Source organism: Lithobates pipiens, unplaced genomic scaffold (assembly GCF_037356315.1).
Source record: "Lithobates pipiens isolate NorthernLeopardFrog02 unplaced genomic scaffold, aLitPip1_a1.2 Scaffold_13, whole genome shotgun sequence".
Classification (NCBI taxonomy): domain Eukaryota; kingdom Metazoa; phylum Chordata; class Amphibia; order Anura; family Ranidae; genus Lithobates; species Lithobates pipiens.
Window position 1 is genome coordinate 102,731,039 of NW_027507718.1, and position 17,640 is coordinate 102,748,678.

The 17,640-nt window shown below is 40.5% G+C and overlaps 1 protein-coding gene across 2 annotated transcripts in view; it reads left to right on the top strand.

The window, feature by feature from the left end:
• Window positions 1-17,640, top strand: part of ECPAS (Ecm29 proteasome adaptor and scaffold) — a 182,526-nt gene that overhangs the window by 106,007 nt on the left and 58,879 nt on the right. For both annotated transcript variants that reach the window (XM_077475350.1, XM_077475351.1), the window contains 8 exons: window positions 1,758-1,923; window positions 2,081-2,253; window positions 3,255-3,356; window positions 8,353-8,476; window positions 9,330-9,475; window positions 10,943-10,997; window positions 12,814-12,928; window positions 15,055-15,123. In XM_077475350.1, the coding sequence (XP_077331476.1) occupies window positions 1,758-1,923; window positions 2,081-2,253; window positions 3,255-3,356; window positions 8,353-8,476; window positions 9,330-9,475; window positions 10,943-10,997; window positions 12,814-12,928; window positions 15,055-15,123 (950 nt within the window). The remainder of the gene's footprint in view (window positions 1-1,757; window positions 1,924-2,080; window positions 2,254-3,254; window positions 3,357-8,352; window positions 8,477-9,329; window positions 9,476-10,942; window positions 10,998-12,813; window positions 12,929-15,054; window positions 15,124-17,640) is intronic.

A 17,640-nucleotide genomic window follows, 5' to 3' on the forward strand; every position in this document is an offset into this window, starting at 1 on the left:
CTCGGCTGCCAATGGCACCATTTAAGAAAAAAACAATTACATTATTTAGACTCGCCATTTTTGGTGATCTGAATATTTTGAAGTGCAGAGGAGGGATTTGGGGTCTTTTAGAGTACCTGTCTCCACCTGTTACTGTCACAAGGGTTGTTTACATTTCTTGTGAGAGCAATAAAAGTGATCAAATAATATATATATTTTTTAAAGTGACAATGTAAAAAAATGTAAATAAGAAAAAAATTTTTTTAATCGCCCCTGTCCCAGTGAGCTTGCGCAGCAAGAAAATGCATACATAAGTCGTGCCTGTATATGTAAATTGTGTTCAAATCAGACATGTGAGGTAACGCCACGAGAGCAATAATACTAGACCTCCTCTGTAACTCTAACTTGCTAATTTTTTTAAAGCGCCACCTATGGAGATTTTTAGGTACCATAGTTTGCGCACTCATGGAATGGTGACAATTTCAAAGCATGACATGTTGGGTATCTATTTACTTGGTGTAACATAATATTTCACATTATACAAAAAAAATGGGCTAACTTTACTGTTTGTTATTACTATTTTTTTTTATTCATGAAAGTGTATTTTTTCCCCAAAAATCCAGTTTGAAAGACCGCTGCGCAAATACAGTGGGGCATTTAACCCTGCAATATTTTATTGCAACAATCGCCATTTTATTCTCTAGGGTCTATGCTAAAAAAATATATATATATAATGTTTGGGGGTTTTATAGCAAAAAATATAGATTTTAACTTGTAAGCAACAAATGTCAGAAATAGGCATGAAGGGGTTAAACAAGCACTGAACCTGAAATCTCCTTCTGCAATTGACAGCAGTTTGGCCTACCTATGGTTTACTTTTTACACAGATTAATATTACCAATATCATAAACATTTGTGGCTAGGCCTTCCATTTGTACTATGCCACTGTCTACACATGGTGTAAATATATGATGCAGATGTTCTGAGATTCACTTGGTTGAGCTCCTTCTGTGTGTTTGTTCTCCCCAGATAGATCATGGAATTGGTATCTTTCCCTTAAAGCGGGAAACTTCACTCCCTCAATCAATATTGACTATTTTTAATCCTTATGTTTTTAGCATTAGTAAATAGATGGGAACGTATATCATATTTGCTTTTTTTTTTAAAGTAAAAAAAAAAAAATTCTGCCTTTTCCTGGTTTTTAGGCAAATGAATATCATACATCGCAGGAGGGGAGGAGGGGTTTTCTCGGATAAGCACACCCTCCTGCCTGCATGCCTGAGCTAAGAGCAGATGGATTCTACAAAGTAAATGCTACATGAATCATCTGCCCTTACCCAAGATGGCCACAGCCAGAAATGCTAGGTTTTTTTTTTTCAAAGTGAATTATCATTTATGAGCAAAAAAAATAAAAAATCATGGAGACATGGATAGATGGATGAGTATGCTGCATTCGATCACTATAGGCTCGAAAAAAATAATTTTGAATGACCTCAGGCAATACCTTGTATCCTTTTGGCCTGCTTTATTTGTTGTGGTCAATCTCTTGTACATAAGTGGCAAAGTGACATCCTAATCGTAAAATAAGGATTTCCTGGTTACCATGCCAAAAATGTGACTTTGTTTCATAAATAGAAGTGCTTATTGAGTTATATAAAAATTGCTCATTTGTTATCCATACAGCACCTACATGCCATTTCCCAAAACGTTAGGTTGAAATTCTGTAAATTCACATTTTAGTACTAACAGCATTCCCAAACCTTTTCTGATGTTTGCAGAACCCAGAAGCTCAGCATGGCTCCATCTTGGCATTGGGCTACCTGATTTGGAGATATTTAGATAAATGTCACACGAGTAAAGAGGAGCTGGAAAGTATGGAGACCTCTGGATCTCTCACTATATATAACGAGGATGAAATCATCCAGACTTGTGTGGAAACCATTGGTGAGACAAACTGAATTTTAATGTACACATTTGGGCAAAATGTGTTATTAATGGATACAATGTAATGCAATATTTGCTATTACGTCTGTAAGTGATCTTTCAAATTGTTTAATGAAAATTCTCATAAAAGTATTTTTTGTTTTCCCTTCTTGCACAGGCACGTTTTTGGACAATTCATCTCCTTTGTTGTCAGTTGCTGCAGCTACAGCTTTAGGAGAGATTGGACGGAATGGGTCCCTTCCCATACCTGATGAAGGCCCTGGCTTCACCAAAAAGAAGCTTGTAGAAAATCTATTGGGCAGGATAACATCTGGGAAAGAAACAAATAAGGTCAATGTGCAATTACTAGTTTCTATTGGTCCACAAGATCTATTTTACCTTACTCATTTCGTATAGCAAGATAAAGGGCAGTATTTATTGTCACAAATTAACTTTCCATGTAGATAAATATTATTTACTGAGATATATATCTACAGTGTTGAAATTGATGGAAAATTATTCTGTCACTGAATCTAATTTCTATTATGATACAAAGATTGAGGTCCCAAAATTTAACCAATGTGTGGTCAGCAGAGGAGCCCATTAAACAAAAAGGTACTTCAAAGTGGATTTTTCAGGAAGGTTGGTATTTATTGATCATAAAAACAGGGTAAAATACCATCAATGCATTTTGTGGTACTTTAGTGGCCACTTAGTCAGGAAAAGGTGTACAGTGCACTGGATAAAATCGAAATTCTTAGAAAACATTTAAAAATTTTAATCGAAATGGTGGAAAATGTATACAAATTGTATGTAATTAAAAAAAAAAAGTGGTGAAAAAGCTCTTTAGTTAGGGCGATTGTAGATAAAATGAGATAAGATAAGACACAGGCATAATGAGAATTACTTACCTTAGGTCGAAGCCTCTGCAGCGGTTCTCGTACACCGCTCCAGCCGGTGACATCACTCCCGGAGCCGCCGATAACGGCATACTAGCTGAAGCAATGCACGGATGTGCCATTGCTTTAGTGCACATGTGCCGATGATGTCTGCACATGCTGATACAGGGGATGTCTCCTAAGCCGTGCAGGTTCAGGAGATATCCGGGGTAGCTACAGGTAAGCCTTATTTTAGGCTTACCTGTAGTCAAAATTTGGTTGTAAAGGGTTTATAACCACTTTAAAGAAAATCGCACCATCTATGGGCAGCTTTAAATAACTGTTCAGCTTTTTGTTAGCACTTTCACAGTCTTTCATTATTCAGCCCTTCCTCTGTGTTTTTTGCATATTTATTTTTTCCTTTAATTTTTTAAAGACCTCCAAACCCTTATCCCTTTAATTTTTTTTTCTCAGGCCAAAGAACGAGCCATAAAGACACTTGGCTACTTTCCTGTTGGGGATGGAAGATTCCCTCATCAGAAGATGTTGTTGCAGGGACTCATGGAGTCAGTAGAAGTAAGTTGCTGATTTCTAGATTTGTGTGAACTTCCCCATTTTTTTGCACCTTTTTTCTTAAAAGCAAATTGCTAATATTGGCCATTAGAAAAAAATATGCCTCATGGCCTTAGACAGCGATCTCCAAACTATGGCTTCCTGGCCAATTACTGCAAGCTAGGGCTTTTTCATTACAAGCTGGATTGAAGTATTTGAAAAAGAGATCGCTGCTCACAGGTGATGCAATCGGTAACACTCCAGTGTCTCTTCTGTGAGGTGGCCCTACCACTGCAGCAGAGAACATGGAACAGAGAATCTTTGGATCGGCAGCACACCCACACAGAAAGTAAAGTATAAAGTCTTTATTAAAGCATAAATATTAAAAACACTGAATGCGTTTCACGCTATAGAAGTGCTTTGTCAAAACCCCCCAATTGCCAGACACATGTACCTTGTATTTCTAAAAGCACCCACTGATTAACTTAACTATCTGGCAATTGAGGGGTTAACCGTTAGCCACAGGCTCAGTTCACTCCCATTCTCCTCTGCTTATACAGAAGAATGTAAGAATTGATTCTGGTTTGAAGCCAAATATTGATATGATTTTGGTTTTTCTTCCGTTCACTTACTTTGCATTTTGTGAATTGGTAACAAACAATTTAAAATATATTTATATATTTTATTTATATATATATATATATATATATATATATATATATATATATTCTTTAAAGCATTTGTTCACATCTGCATAAAACTTTTGCAGAGTACTGTACGTATGCGAGCACAGGGGGAAATAGGGGTGCTTTAATTGTGTGTTTTTTTTTTTTTTTTTTTTTTTATATATAATTTCTCTTTCGTTCATTGACAATCACAGAGCTCCATATTCAGAAAGGCAGTGTCTGTGGCCTGCAATATGTACACTATTGCTGGTTCAGCACTGGGGCCGGTCCTGGCCATTTTCCTAGTGTTGCAAACATAAACTGAATGGGCAAAACTTTTGCACCATGATCTGGGGAACGAGCAGATTCCTCCTGCCTTTGCTGAGTTGGCGGACCAATTGGTCCAGGGGCTGCAGTTTGTCTGTGATGCCTCTTTGGACAGGGCTCCCTTGATTTCTAAGGTATTTGTTTCGGCAGTGGTGCTTAGGCGTGTATTGTGGCTTAAGTGTTGGTCTGTGGACCAGACTGCTAAAAAAAAAAAAAAGCTCTGACTGATTTATCCTTTCAAGGCAATCGCCTGTTCGGGGCTACCATGGGTGACACCATTAAGAGTCTCACGGGGGGAGAACCTTTCTTCTGCAGTGTGGAAAGGAGAAAGCAGACGTGTCCCTTCTTTCTTGGCACACATAGTTTTTTTCGTCCAAGCGGCCCTGGTCTGACAAGCCAAAAGAGGGATTCTCTAGAATGGGTCCACAAAGTGATTCTTTCCAGTTACAAGATAGACTTTCGTTCTTGCCCTCCGGAAAGGTTCTTCTCCAATGTATGGCTGTCCCTGGACTGCTTGCAAGCTCTCTTTGGGGAGGTGCAGGACCCGTTGCTTCATGGAGTGATTGTCCCGGTCTCAGAACGGTTCAACATTTTTATTCAAACCTGTTTACAATCCCAAAAAAGGGAGGGTATGGTCCGTCCAATTTTGGACCTCAAGGCCCTGAACTGAACTTATGTGCGGGTACAGAAATTCAGAATGGAGTCCATTCTCACAAGTGGCATGCCTACATCAGGGGAATTTTCTGGCCTCTATCGACATCAAGGATACTTGCACATTCCAATATGTGCTCGTCATCAGCGTTTCCTCAGCTTTGCTGTGAGAGAGGAACACTATCCGTTCCCTGCCTCAGGTCTTCACAAAACTGTTGGCCCCGTTTCTGGCATTGCTACGTCAGAGGGGAATTGCATAATGGGCTACCTGGATGAATCCTCTTCTCCTTTGGACATTGTGGAGGTCACTATACAGAGCCTGAAGGAGTTTGGTTGTCTTCGAAACTGCCATAAGTCTGCTCTAATTCCACCCACGAAATTGGATTATCTGGGTCTGACTCTGGATTCAGCTTTAGCCAGAGTGTACCATCCTCTGAACAAACTCCAAAAGTTGCATGCTGTGGTTCATCTATTGTTTTCCAGCAGGTGATCCTCCCTCCGGACATGCATATGGGTGCTGGGCCTGATGGTATCTACCTTCGAGGTGGTTCCGTTTGCCCAGTTCTATACGAGATCCCTCCAAAGGGAGATCCTGGTAAAATGGGACAAGTGTCCCAAGTCTCTGGACAATCAGATCCGGTTCCCTGGTCTGGAGGCTCCACTGGCCTCGCTGATTCTCCCTTGGAGACTGCTTCTCATGGAGGACCTGCTGTTCCAAGGGAAGATCTTCCATCCTGCTTTACGGTCACTGGCTTTGACCGCCTGGCTGTTGAAAGCCAGGTGCTGAAGGATAGAGGTTTGCCTGTTATCATGAAACTGCTGAAGGCTCAGAAGTCTACCTCTAGAAAGATTTAACATTGTATGTGGAAAGCGTGCATTTCGTGGTGTGAGACGATCAGTGTTCACCCTCGTTCCTTGTTGGTGGCTCGAATTTTGACCTTCAACAAGGTGTTGAGCAGAAGTTGGCATTGAGTGCCATCAAGGGCCAAGTGTCTGCCCTTGATGGCAGTCTTCTTTCACCAACCCTTGGCCACACATTCATAGGTGCATACTTTTATTCAAGGGGTTTGACGCCTGACTCCACCAGTGCAGTCTGCTTTGCCGCCGTGGGATTTGAACTTGGTGATCTGTTCGCCAAAAGCCTCCTTTTGAAAATATTTGTGAGATACCCCTGCTTACAGTGTCTCAGAAGGTAGCTTTTTTGGTTGCTATCACCTCTGCTCACAGGGTGTCGGAAGTGGCAGCCTTATCTTGTCATACCTACTATATGGTGGTCCACAAAGATAAGGTGATTCAAGATTGGCTTTATTGGATAAACTCTATCTCCCCTGTGGAAGAACTAATTCACATTGTACACACCACACTCAAATTAAGGACCAGTTAGGAAAGGAAACATTAATAAGCTCCTGCTTGGGTGTCTATAGGTATCCAAGGTAGAATGCAGTTCCCACCCCCATCCAGCCCTGTGATATCGATCTCTGCTTGCTGTACACATCTGAAAGGTAGGAGAGTTCTAGCTACACAGCGTGTGTTTGTGGGGTGGGGGACAGGACACTACAGTGGGGGGGGGGGGAGAGCAGGGGGCAGAGACCCTACAGTGGGGGAGGGGGAGCAGGGGACAGAGGACCCTACAGTGGGGGAGGGGGAGCAGGGGACAGAGGACCCTACAGTGGGAGTAGGGGTATAGGGGACAGAAGACCCTACAGTGGGGGGTGTAGGGGACAGGGGACCCTGCAGTGGGGAGGCAGAGGACCCTACAGTGGGTGGGAGCAGGGGACAGAGGACCCTACAGTGGAGGGGGGAGGTGTAGGGGACAGATGACCCTACAGTGGGGAGAGGGAGCAGGGGACCCTACAGTGGGGGGGATTCAGAGGGTGCTACGGGGGGATGCAGGGGTCAGGGGATTCTACAGTGGGGGGGACAGGGGACAGAGGACCCTACAGTGGGGGGGTGCAGGGTACAGAGAACACTGCTATAGGGGTACAGAGAACTGCAACGGGGGGACCCTATTAGGGACCCCATCACCCCTAGGGGCAGGGCCCCCATCACCCCTGGGGATGGGCCCCCATCTCCCCTAAGGGCCGGAACCCCATTTTCCCTAGGGACAGGAGCCCCATCTCCAGGCCATGTGGACTAGCAGGGCTGGCGTTAGCCATCCTTGGGTGCCAGGATTGGGGAAAGGGGCAGTAAAATCAGAATCCCTTCGGGGTGAACTAGCTTTGTATTAATCACCTTAAAAAGGAAGTAACTCTCCCACTCTGATACTTCTTTTCATTTAGTCCATTATAATAAGTAATTATCAAACTATAGCCACTGTAATCCAGCCCAAATCGCATATTACTTACTGTTTAAAGAAACGTTAAAAAAAAAAAATTGTTTACAGGGGTTAGGCATCGCTCTCTTAAGTATTGTTTTCTGAGTCCACAGTGGAGTGTATTTATGCCCTTACATTTAGCACTTCCTGTACTGTTAACCAGGCCTCCTTCTCAATACAACGTTTCTATGGCAACCCTGCTTCCCTGTTCATAGCAGACTTGTTTTATTTCATAGTATTTAAGACTGCAGTAATGCTGTCCCATGCCCTGGTTTACACTGTATGTGATGTCACATGGTCACATGGGGTGTAGGAGGAAGCTCTGAGTGATTATGAAGTCTCCTGGGATTTCAGTGGTGTGCCGTAGGAAGTCCTGATAACAGACAAGCACACAGAGTGTGCCGTAAATCAGGGGGTATCTGGGCATGCTCAGTGACGTCATTCTAAAGAACAAATAGGATTACAACAATACTAAGCAAGTAAGGAGATATCTACAAGCAGTGTTCATTAGGGTTTTTTTTGCTGACTTGCATGGGACAAAGTTGTGGGAGAGAGTTTACAACCACTTTAAAGTAAGGTAAACCTGTACTGTTAATATTTTTCAGTTACGATTTTTATTCTCTTATTAACAGGTGAATGTGGCCCTCCGTGCATTCACATACATTGAATCCGACCCTTAAGTGGAAAAAGGTTGCTGACCCCTGGCCTAGGCAGATTGTTCCTGACTTCTACTACAGAACACAGGGGGATGTGTTTTATAGTTAATATAACCAATGTGAGATTTAAGGGTAAAAAGAGACACTTTATCATCTCACTAAGGGAAGTTGTGAACTCTACCCTGACAGGATCAAAAAGTGTTTTGTGTTTTTTTTGTTTTTGTTTTTTGTTTTTTTGTGTGCTTGCCAAACCAGTTGCTTTCAATGGCATATTTAATAGACAAAGGGGAAAACTTAAATGTTAATTGTTAGATTTTAAATTCACTTGAATACCCTTCTATATCTTTATTTTTTGCACAGCCATACAATTAAAATTGAATTATAGATAACATTTACTCCTCCTTCAGGCTAAACAAATTGAGCTTCAGTTTACAATTGGGGAAGCCATCACTAATGCAGCTGTTGGTAAAAAATCTGCAGGAGCCAGAGATGTTTGGATGGTTGCTGAAGACGACTATTGCCCACGTGCAGGTAAGTGGAGTTCCACCTTTTACATGTGGCATGCTTTACAGACATATGTCTTTGCTTAGATATCCAAAAACGGAACAGTTAAAGTGGTTGTAAACCCTTACAGACCACTAGATTAAGGCTTACCTGTAGGTCCAAGAAATATCTCCTAAACCTATCAAGAAATATCTCCTAAACCTACACGGTTTAGGAAATATTTGCAAAAAGACAGGCACCGCTGTCCGTGGCGCTCAGGCGCACTGAGCATGCCGCTGCTAGAAGCGATATGCCGTTAGTGGCGGCTCCCATGCTCGGGAGTGATGTCATCGTGGCTCTGGCCAATCACAGCGCCGGAGCCACGATACCCGGAAAGAAGATGGATGCTCCGTGGAAGAGGGAACAGCGGTGACTTCGCTGGCTCCTGTGTCAGTTAAGTGACACATAATGGGCTACTATGCGGTACATAGTAGCCCATTATGCTTTACCTTTGCAGGGAAACAAAGAGGAAGTAAACCTATTAGGGTTTATTTCCTCTTTAAGGTGTTGAGATGAGATGAGTTCTCTGAATGTAATATCCACACACAAATAAAATTATCTAAATTATTTACATAAAATTTAAATGCAAAGTAGATACAAGTGTCAATGTTTACTACACACACAGCTTGGATTTATGATGACCTGGTTTGCTTTAAATGCCATTATAATGGTGCAACCATATTTTAACTATCGGGGCCAGCATGACATAAAAAGATAATTTCAATTTAATAATTTGAAATTGGTTCTCGTTTTATTTTGCTGTTACAATTTGTTGCTGTGGCTTGCCACAATAGTCTAAAAGCACCTAACTGTATCTATTTGCCTTTTGTCATTCAAATAGATGAAAAGGACAACGATTTGGTCTCATGGGTTTTGAACCAGATTCTCGACAAGTATGTTGTCAGTGTAAATCCACATGTCCGGCAGGCTGCATGTATATGGCTGCTGTCTCTAGTGAAGAAACTGAGTGAACATGTAGAAATAAAGGTTAGTCGTCCTTGTGTCTTTTGCCTAATTTATCACATGGTGAAATGGTTTGCTTAAAAACTTTACATTTAATAGACACTCGCCTGCTCAAGGATCCAGCTCTGTCCTCAACCAGGCTGGTTTTTCATCAGTGTATTGGGTCTTTTGGCAGCATGTTAACTGTCAATAGCCAGCTGTGATTTCTCGCAGCTTCATAACTGCCTTCTCACTCTGTATGCGCTTTGTGACTGGTCTAGCAGCCTTCTGGGATCTGTGACGTGTTCCAGAAGGTTGCGGGCAGAGAGGAATGTATTGGGAAATTCCTGTGGATCAGCTGTGGCAATCCAGCCCGGAAGTGGGAGAAGGTATCTGTCAAAACCAGGTACCCACTCCCTCCCCTAAAAAAATATATTCCAATTGTGACAGGAGTGGTGGAGGAGGAGGAAGATCATCTTTTGGGTGAAATTCCGCTTTAACAGAAAGCGAAATTGAATTCTGATCTGTCCTGTGTAATATTTCTTCCTTGGAAAATTAAATCAGAAGACCTCACTTTTTGTTGCGAATGATCTGACAGGCAGTGTGTTTGCCAGGCAGGGCCACTCGTTATAAAAATTCTGTCTCAATGGAATTTTGGGTGCCCGTGGACTACCCAAGTTCTTTTGACACTTTGGTACATGTAGGCCAGCCACTGAGACCAAATAAAATTTTTAACTATTTTTACATTAATTTGCAAGCATATTTTTCTCAGTGGAATATGGATTTATCACCAGTGACAGTGTATCTGAAGGGGGAGTACTTTTTATAGTAATTTTGTATTAGTGTAGTACATTTATTCAGTTTGGTGCACTTGATAACCATAAAAGATGTTCAATCCATAGCTATTTCTTATCAAATTTTTTTTTTTTTTGTGTTCTTGGGTTTAGATACCGAATCTGATCAAATTATTGGTATATTTTAATGGATTGCACTGAAGCCACCATATTTAATCCGGCTAAGATGCAGGCCATTAATATTGTGCAGAGAGGCTCGTGACTAAGCAGTTCCTACATATGTAACATATGCTAGATAAGACGAGATCTAGTATAGTTAGGTAAAATAGTTCTGATAGACCTGCTAATGATGTTTGAGCATCAGGCCAGTTGTTGGGAATACCCATCATATAACCGTAAGGTCGCTTTTATACCTGTGGTAGAGAGAAGAAAATGTATTTCTTTCAACATTCCTTGAGAGGCAAGGAAGACCTGGGCGTATAGGCCCAGCCTTCAGGGGCTTGGGCACTAAGCACATCAAAAAGTACCATTCATTCTATTGTGCATACCCCAGTAAGCCCAGTCTAGCTTTGTGTGCTTAGGAGGTAGGATGTCTGTGCCGTATACACCAAAAAACTGCAAACAAAGAATTCACAGTGAATGCAAACATTTTTTCTAAATCTAGTGATCGCTTTGATGCATGTTTATAGTCTAATTCTGTATTTTATCACTCTTTTAGACAAAGCTTAAGGAAATTCAAAGTGCCTTTATATCTGTTCTATCTGAAAATGACGGTATGTATATGCTTTGCAGATGTAGTCCTTTATCAATTTGTAATGTTTAATGCCGGATAGTATTTGTTACACAGTGGTGATGGTGCATAGTAAAAAAACACAAGTGTCAAAACATTTCTTTAATTTTTGGATCGAGTGTTAAACGTTTAGAACGTCTGTCAATTGTTTGGCCCCTTTGTGGAATTTCACTTCCTGTCCATTGACAGGTGTCAAAAAAAGTAAGAAGTGAGGGAAATTGTCCCCAATGGACACACAGGCAACTATAAAACATTTGCTTAGAAACTGATTCTAATCAGTCAGGTTTATATTTCTGCTAATCCGTCTGGGGGGAATGTTCACCTTCCTTTTTGCCCATACAGTGAGTATCAGACTGAAGTGATGGTAAATCTCAATGGGAACACAAACCACAATTAAAATCCAATAGATGTTTGACCCTATGTTCACATTTCTGCATGTGGCTGAGATACCCGCAACTACCCACAGTGAAAATGCACTGCTCTAAGGAAACACCATTCATTCTGAATGGCACCCCCACACATGTAAAATTGTGGTGTGGGAATTGAAGGGAAGTCGCATGGTCAAAAAGACAATGCAATTTTGATGCGGCTGCGTTTTTGAAAAGGTAGATGCACCTTTTTTTGCAAAAATAGGAGAGCGAAGCTGAGCCTCGCGCATGAGCAGTAGGGTTCCCAGAGTAAGCCGTAAGGCTACACTGCCGGGTTCCCTTACCCACAATGGCGACGGTAGCACCCGACAGCTGATGGAAACGTCAGCTGCAGGTGCTGACATTGCTGGGCTCCAGAACAGATAAGTGTCTTATTATTAAAAGTCAGCAGCTGCAGTATGCACAGCTGCTGGCTTTTAACTTTTGAGGCAGTGGGTGGACCTCCGCTTTAACATCTAGTTATTAGCTTTAATTATTATCTGTATGACTGTGCCAGGACTAAAGACTCTGATACAAGATTTACCTCTGTAATAAAAAAGCAGGCAAAATTGGTGGTTTCTGCTCTTTACTAAATGTATGCATTTTTTGCCAGCCAGTGTAGTAAGAAGAATGGATGCAGTATTGAATGAATGGGTTCCTGTGTTTTACTTACACATGTTTTATTAGATTATGTATATGGATGGAGTATCAGTACAGGCAAGGCACTGAAAGAACTCTTATTCTGTTGGACAGTCCTTATTCTCTAAGCGGGGTTCTAATTTATTTTTTAAAGGTATATAAACAGCAGACCTTATGATTTTTGTAGCCTGCGTAAATAATGGCAATGTTTGGGTGAATGAATACTAGGGGAGTGTGCATTATCTTTAGAACTGCAGTATGTAGTTTAGTTTAACTTATGATGGCATGGGATATGGCATAATAGTTGGTGTATAATGAAGTGTCTGTAGTATGAAAGAACTTTTATAGTATCTGATTTTCAGAACTCTGTTTTTATAGATTGCGTTGCCATGTGTTTTCCATGTATGTGTATGTATATGTATGTATATGTGTGTATGTATGTATGTATGTATGTATGTATGTATGTATGTATATATATATATATATCTATATATATATATATATATATATATATATATATATAATGTGTATGTATATAGTGTGTGTGTGTGTGTGTGTAGAGTACAGTTCTGTAGAATATGATAACCTGTAAGCAATAACTGGGGAATCCTTTTAATAAACTTTATATCACTTGTGTGTGACTGCTAGTGAGGGAGGGGGACACCTGTCATAATTTTATGCAGTTAATGTCTCAGTCCATTTATCAGCCTAACCCCTTTGAGTCCATTGATAATTGCAAACAATCTGTTGCAGAACTTAGCCAAGATGTTGCATCGAAAGGTCTTGGGTTGGTATATGAACTGGGCACTGAACAAGACCAACAGGAGCTCGTGTCCATACTTGTGGACACTCTTATGACTGGGAAAAGGTACTGTTAATCCTTTATATATTGTGTGGCATTTATGTAATTACCTTTTATTATTTAGTTGAGGCTAGTCTAGTGATACTACATTGTTTAAAATATTTGTACTATGTCTGTCTTGTCTATATTATATAAAGTTTGTGAAGCCAACTTTTTTTTTTCTAGTTTTGGATAGCGTAGGGAACAGTTAAGCCCCCTGTTAATTTTTTTAAAAATATATTTTAATTTTTCTTTTATGACTGTCTGTGTCCCTTTGGGGAGATCTTCTGTTAGAACGTTCTTCCAGAGCAGATGTCCCCATTGGAACATTTTTCTTCACCTTCTGTTGGACTTCCCACTTCTTTCTGTGCGAGAAATAATGGTTATGCAAATCAATAGTGAGGGGTAATCTCAGAGGGGACACAAACGGCATTAAAAACTTGACAGGGGTTCTAAATGTTTAAACTTTTCACTGCTTTACCCAAAACTAAAAAACAAAAGTTTGGGCGTTGCATACCTCAAGAAGTATATAACGAAAACAGTTTTGACTCTGCTTAATATACATAATATAATGAACACTCTAAATATTAGAGGTATTAAACACAGAGCAGCCTGGATCCTCCTCTTGTCTGGTCCCATGCTGTGCTCCTGGCCCCTCCCACCTGCTTGGTGCCCCCAGAGGAAGTGGCTTGCTCTGAGGGCCCCCAAGCAGGCGTGCTCTTGAGCCGCAGCTCTGCTTGTTCATTCACACATGGAGCCATGGCTTGGCCCTGCCACCTCTGTCTCCTGATTGGCTTAGTAGCTGTGATTAACCACTCCGGGAGGCAGTTGCTACCGCTGCTGCCAAAAGCCAATCAGGAGTGTGAGTCCCCTGAGAGCCAAGGCTCTTGTGGACATCACTGAATCGAGAGGTGGCTCAGGTAAGTATTAGGAGGGGCTGCTGCACACAGAAGGTTTTTTTTTTGTTTTGTTTTTTTAACCATCATGCATAGAATGCATGAAGGTAAAAAACCTTGTGTCTTTACAACCACTTAAAGTACTATCATTAAATGACTTTCCATGTTGCTGTCTGTAAATGTTACATCCTAACTTTTGGCTCTGCATAACACATCTCCCATCCCCTATTCCCCCGCCAATGTGATTTATACATTTTTTTTATTTATTTGTTTTAGTTAACTTCGCTTTTTCCATTTAGTTCTGGATAGTTATGTCATGTGCTTGGTCCTCTTCCATTCCCAATCTTATCTATTGGTTGTCCATCTAAAAGATGCAAAGATGAGATCAGCGCTGCTCCTACCCTTAATACACAGTGAACTTAAAGGGCTCTGAGGTGCCCTGCATTCATATTAATGCATTCTGGTTTGGGTGATGCTGAACATATTTTAACCAGAATGCTGAGGACATCATGTGGCAGAATAGATGTACTGTGGCAAACAGTTTGGAACTGAAGGGTAGTATTATTTTTTAATGATGCCGGAGGAGCAACTTATGTTTAAGTAAATTCCAGTGTTAAGCTTTAAGAAATCCTTGCATGCTAAAGTGGGAAAATACTTTTGTACTTTTTCTTTCCTTTATTTAAGAAAAAAAAAGTCAATGTCTGTTGCATTATAGATACGTTTTCAGATTACCGGTACTTTTTTTTTCTGTACACGTTAGAAAAAAAGAAAAACTGAGCAAAAGCATGTTCAAAAATTAGCTGCTTTAAAATCATTGGGGGATGTGTCCTATGGTATTTTTCTGAGATTTCTCCAAGGTTATGGTACGTAGACAGCTTAGTTGCTAGCATCATACACCCTTTATCCTCTCCTTGTCTCTGGGGGTGATGAGCTGTCAGAGCCCACTCAGCCATTGTAGTGGTCTGGAGTATTGAGGTCCTCGCTCTACTCTTCTTTCAGTAGCGTTTCAGGAACAGATCAGTGATGCTCTGCGATGGCGCTGGCCAATCTAAATGAACCTGATCTTTTCGAGCCCAGAAGCACTGAAAAAAAAAAGTAGACTTTTTTTCTTACCTTGGTTTTGTGAAGCAAATTACATTGGAAAAGTACTCAATATTACAAACTGGCATAATCATTAATAATGTGTTAGATGAATGTGAAGCAAGAAGTAATGATCGATTAAATATTAACTTTTTACATAACTCTCCTTTCTTCCAGAGCAAAGCATGAGATATCTGGTGATACAGAGGTGTTTCAGGGCTCCTCCATTGGTAAAACCCCTGATGGGTAAGCTACAGTACAAACTGGTTACTAATGGATTTTGAACAGCTTTGGCATATAACATGTCGCAGGAGTTGAAAACAATTGAGGCAGTGCAATAGTCCTAACACATGCTGCCTGTCCTAGAATGACAATGCTGCTTCATCCATGGATATAGTATTGTGACTGAGCATTGTCACTCTGTGGCTGGAAGTTTGTTATGGGCAAAAATAAGCCTGGGGTATAAGAGAAAAACACTGGAAAAAGTGAAAGCAGCAACCACATTTATGTAGTGGTAAGCTGGAAGTGGCAAAGACCCTTAAACAGTGTATGATGCACCTAACCACAATGCACATTTATAATTCATTGATCTTGACAGCCGTAAGCTGCAACTCAACAGTTGGTTTTACCATATATAAATATTGCAAACAACGAAAAAGGGAGAATTCAGGAAACACAAAGCAGGAAACTTGGACAGCAGATAAACTTTTGAAAGACAACACACTTTTCATGTCTGTTTAGCAAATGTGATTTTCATAACTTGAATTTTATTTGAATTACGGTACTCACTTGCTTATCTGGTTTTTGTGCCTGACATTCATGGTTGTTTTTAAGAAACCTCTGCTATTTTATTTTAAGTAAATTTTGATACTAGGAAAGCTTCTTAACCTATCCAATTATATGTGAGAACTTAGACATGAACAATGAACATCAACTGCAGTTGTTTGTGTTGTGACACATGCGTTGTGGTGGTGTGCGGGCAATGTGTCAATGTTGGCAATGTTGTGTCAATGTGGCAATGTTTTTTTAAACTGGTGCACGCAGTTTAAAGGGGTGCTCAAGCCCCCTCCTCTACAAAAAAAAAAAAAGTCAGCAGCTACAAATACTGTAGCTGCTGACTTATCTGTCCAGGGATCCCGCTGTCAGCACCCCAGCCGATTTTTCAGTTGGCTCATGCACGAAGCGTGCTTTGTAAATGGCTTGGCGGGGGGGGTGTATTTCCTGGGGACCTCACCGCAATGTGGTCTCTCGGAAGTGAGGACTGGTACCTGTCAGCAGGTACCCTCTCCCCCGGAAAGATGTGAAATGTGGCAGCGGAGGGGGATAGGAAGCAAACTGAGCATCCACCTTTTTGTTGGAACTCCGCTTTAAGACTTGGCACACACAACCCCATCTTTTATATTTTACCAAGAATTGGATGTTATATTTTGGTTGTGTGCACCAAAATGTATTTTATTATATTTTGTGTCCAGAAAATATGCCTTTAATAAACAGTTGCGCAAATATCATACCACATACACAATTGCAACTACGATCTTATTTTAGAGGTTCTGCTTTCAAAAAATATATAATGTTCTTGGGGGGGGTTTTAAGCACTTTTATGGTCAAAAATGCAGATTTTGACGTGTGCAAAAAAAAAATCAAAATTGCTCTAGCGCAAAAGTTGTTAATCAATGATAAAGAAAACAGGATATTTGTACTTATCGTTAAATCACTTTCTTGTTCATGAAAGTATAGCTAAAGGCTAAACATTTTTTTTTATTATTTAGAATCGAGAGGGATTAAAACACTGTCAGGATTGTATCTCCCTGTCAGGGAGGTTCACTGTCTCTGTCTTGTTTACTGTTATCTCTGATAGAAAAATGAAAATGAAAGAAAATCCCAAATTTTGGGTTGTCACCAGAACAGAAATATAGGGGACATTCGCCAATGGGAACACTAGTTCTGGTAACCCTGGTGAAAGCCAGGGATTTCTTCACTTTGGAGGGATTTCCTCTCGCTTCCCGTTTTGGCTATGGGATAGGAAATAAAAGGAAGTCTCCCCACTGGGGCACAGATGACAAAAAAAAACTACCTTACGCTATCCAAAATAAAAATAAAAAGTTTTGCCTTTTAGTTCTACTTTAACCACTTCAGCCCCGGAAAGATTTTACTCCCTTAATGACCAGAGCATTTTTTCGCGATATGGCACTGCGTCGCTTTAACTGACAATTGTGCGGTCGTGCAACGCTGTACTCAAACAAAATTGACATAATTTTTTTTTGACAAAAATAGCTTCCTTTGGTGTTTTTTTTTTTTTCCGCTATAAACAAAAAAAGACACATTTTGAAAAAGAAGCTATATTTTTTACTTTTTACTATAATAAATATCCCGAAATATAAACAGATTTCATCCTCAGTTTAGACCGATTATGTATTCTACGTATTTTTGGAAACAAAAATCGCAATTGGTTTGCAAAAGTTAGAGTCTACAAAATAGGGGATAAATTTATGTCCTTTTTATTATTACATTTTTTTTTAATTAGTAATGGCGGTGATCAGCGAACAGAAGATCCCTGCCATGTCACTTGTTTGCATTTCCTCATTTTGCCTCTCCTCACCGAGATCGGCCACTGGCGTACATGCTTTTGCAGACTGACGTACAGATATGTCAGTTTGCGCAGGAGTGCCATTCTGCTGACGTATATTGGTGTTACCCGGTCAGCAAGCTACTCCAGGACCACTCTGTATTATTGTTATCTACTCTTTACAGCTTTTCTACAAA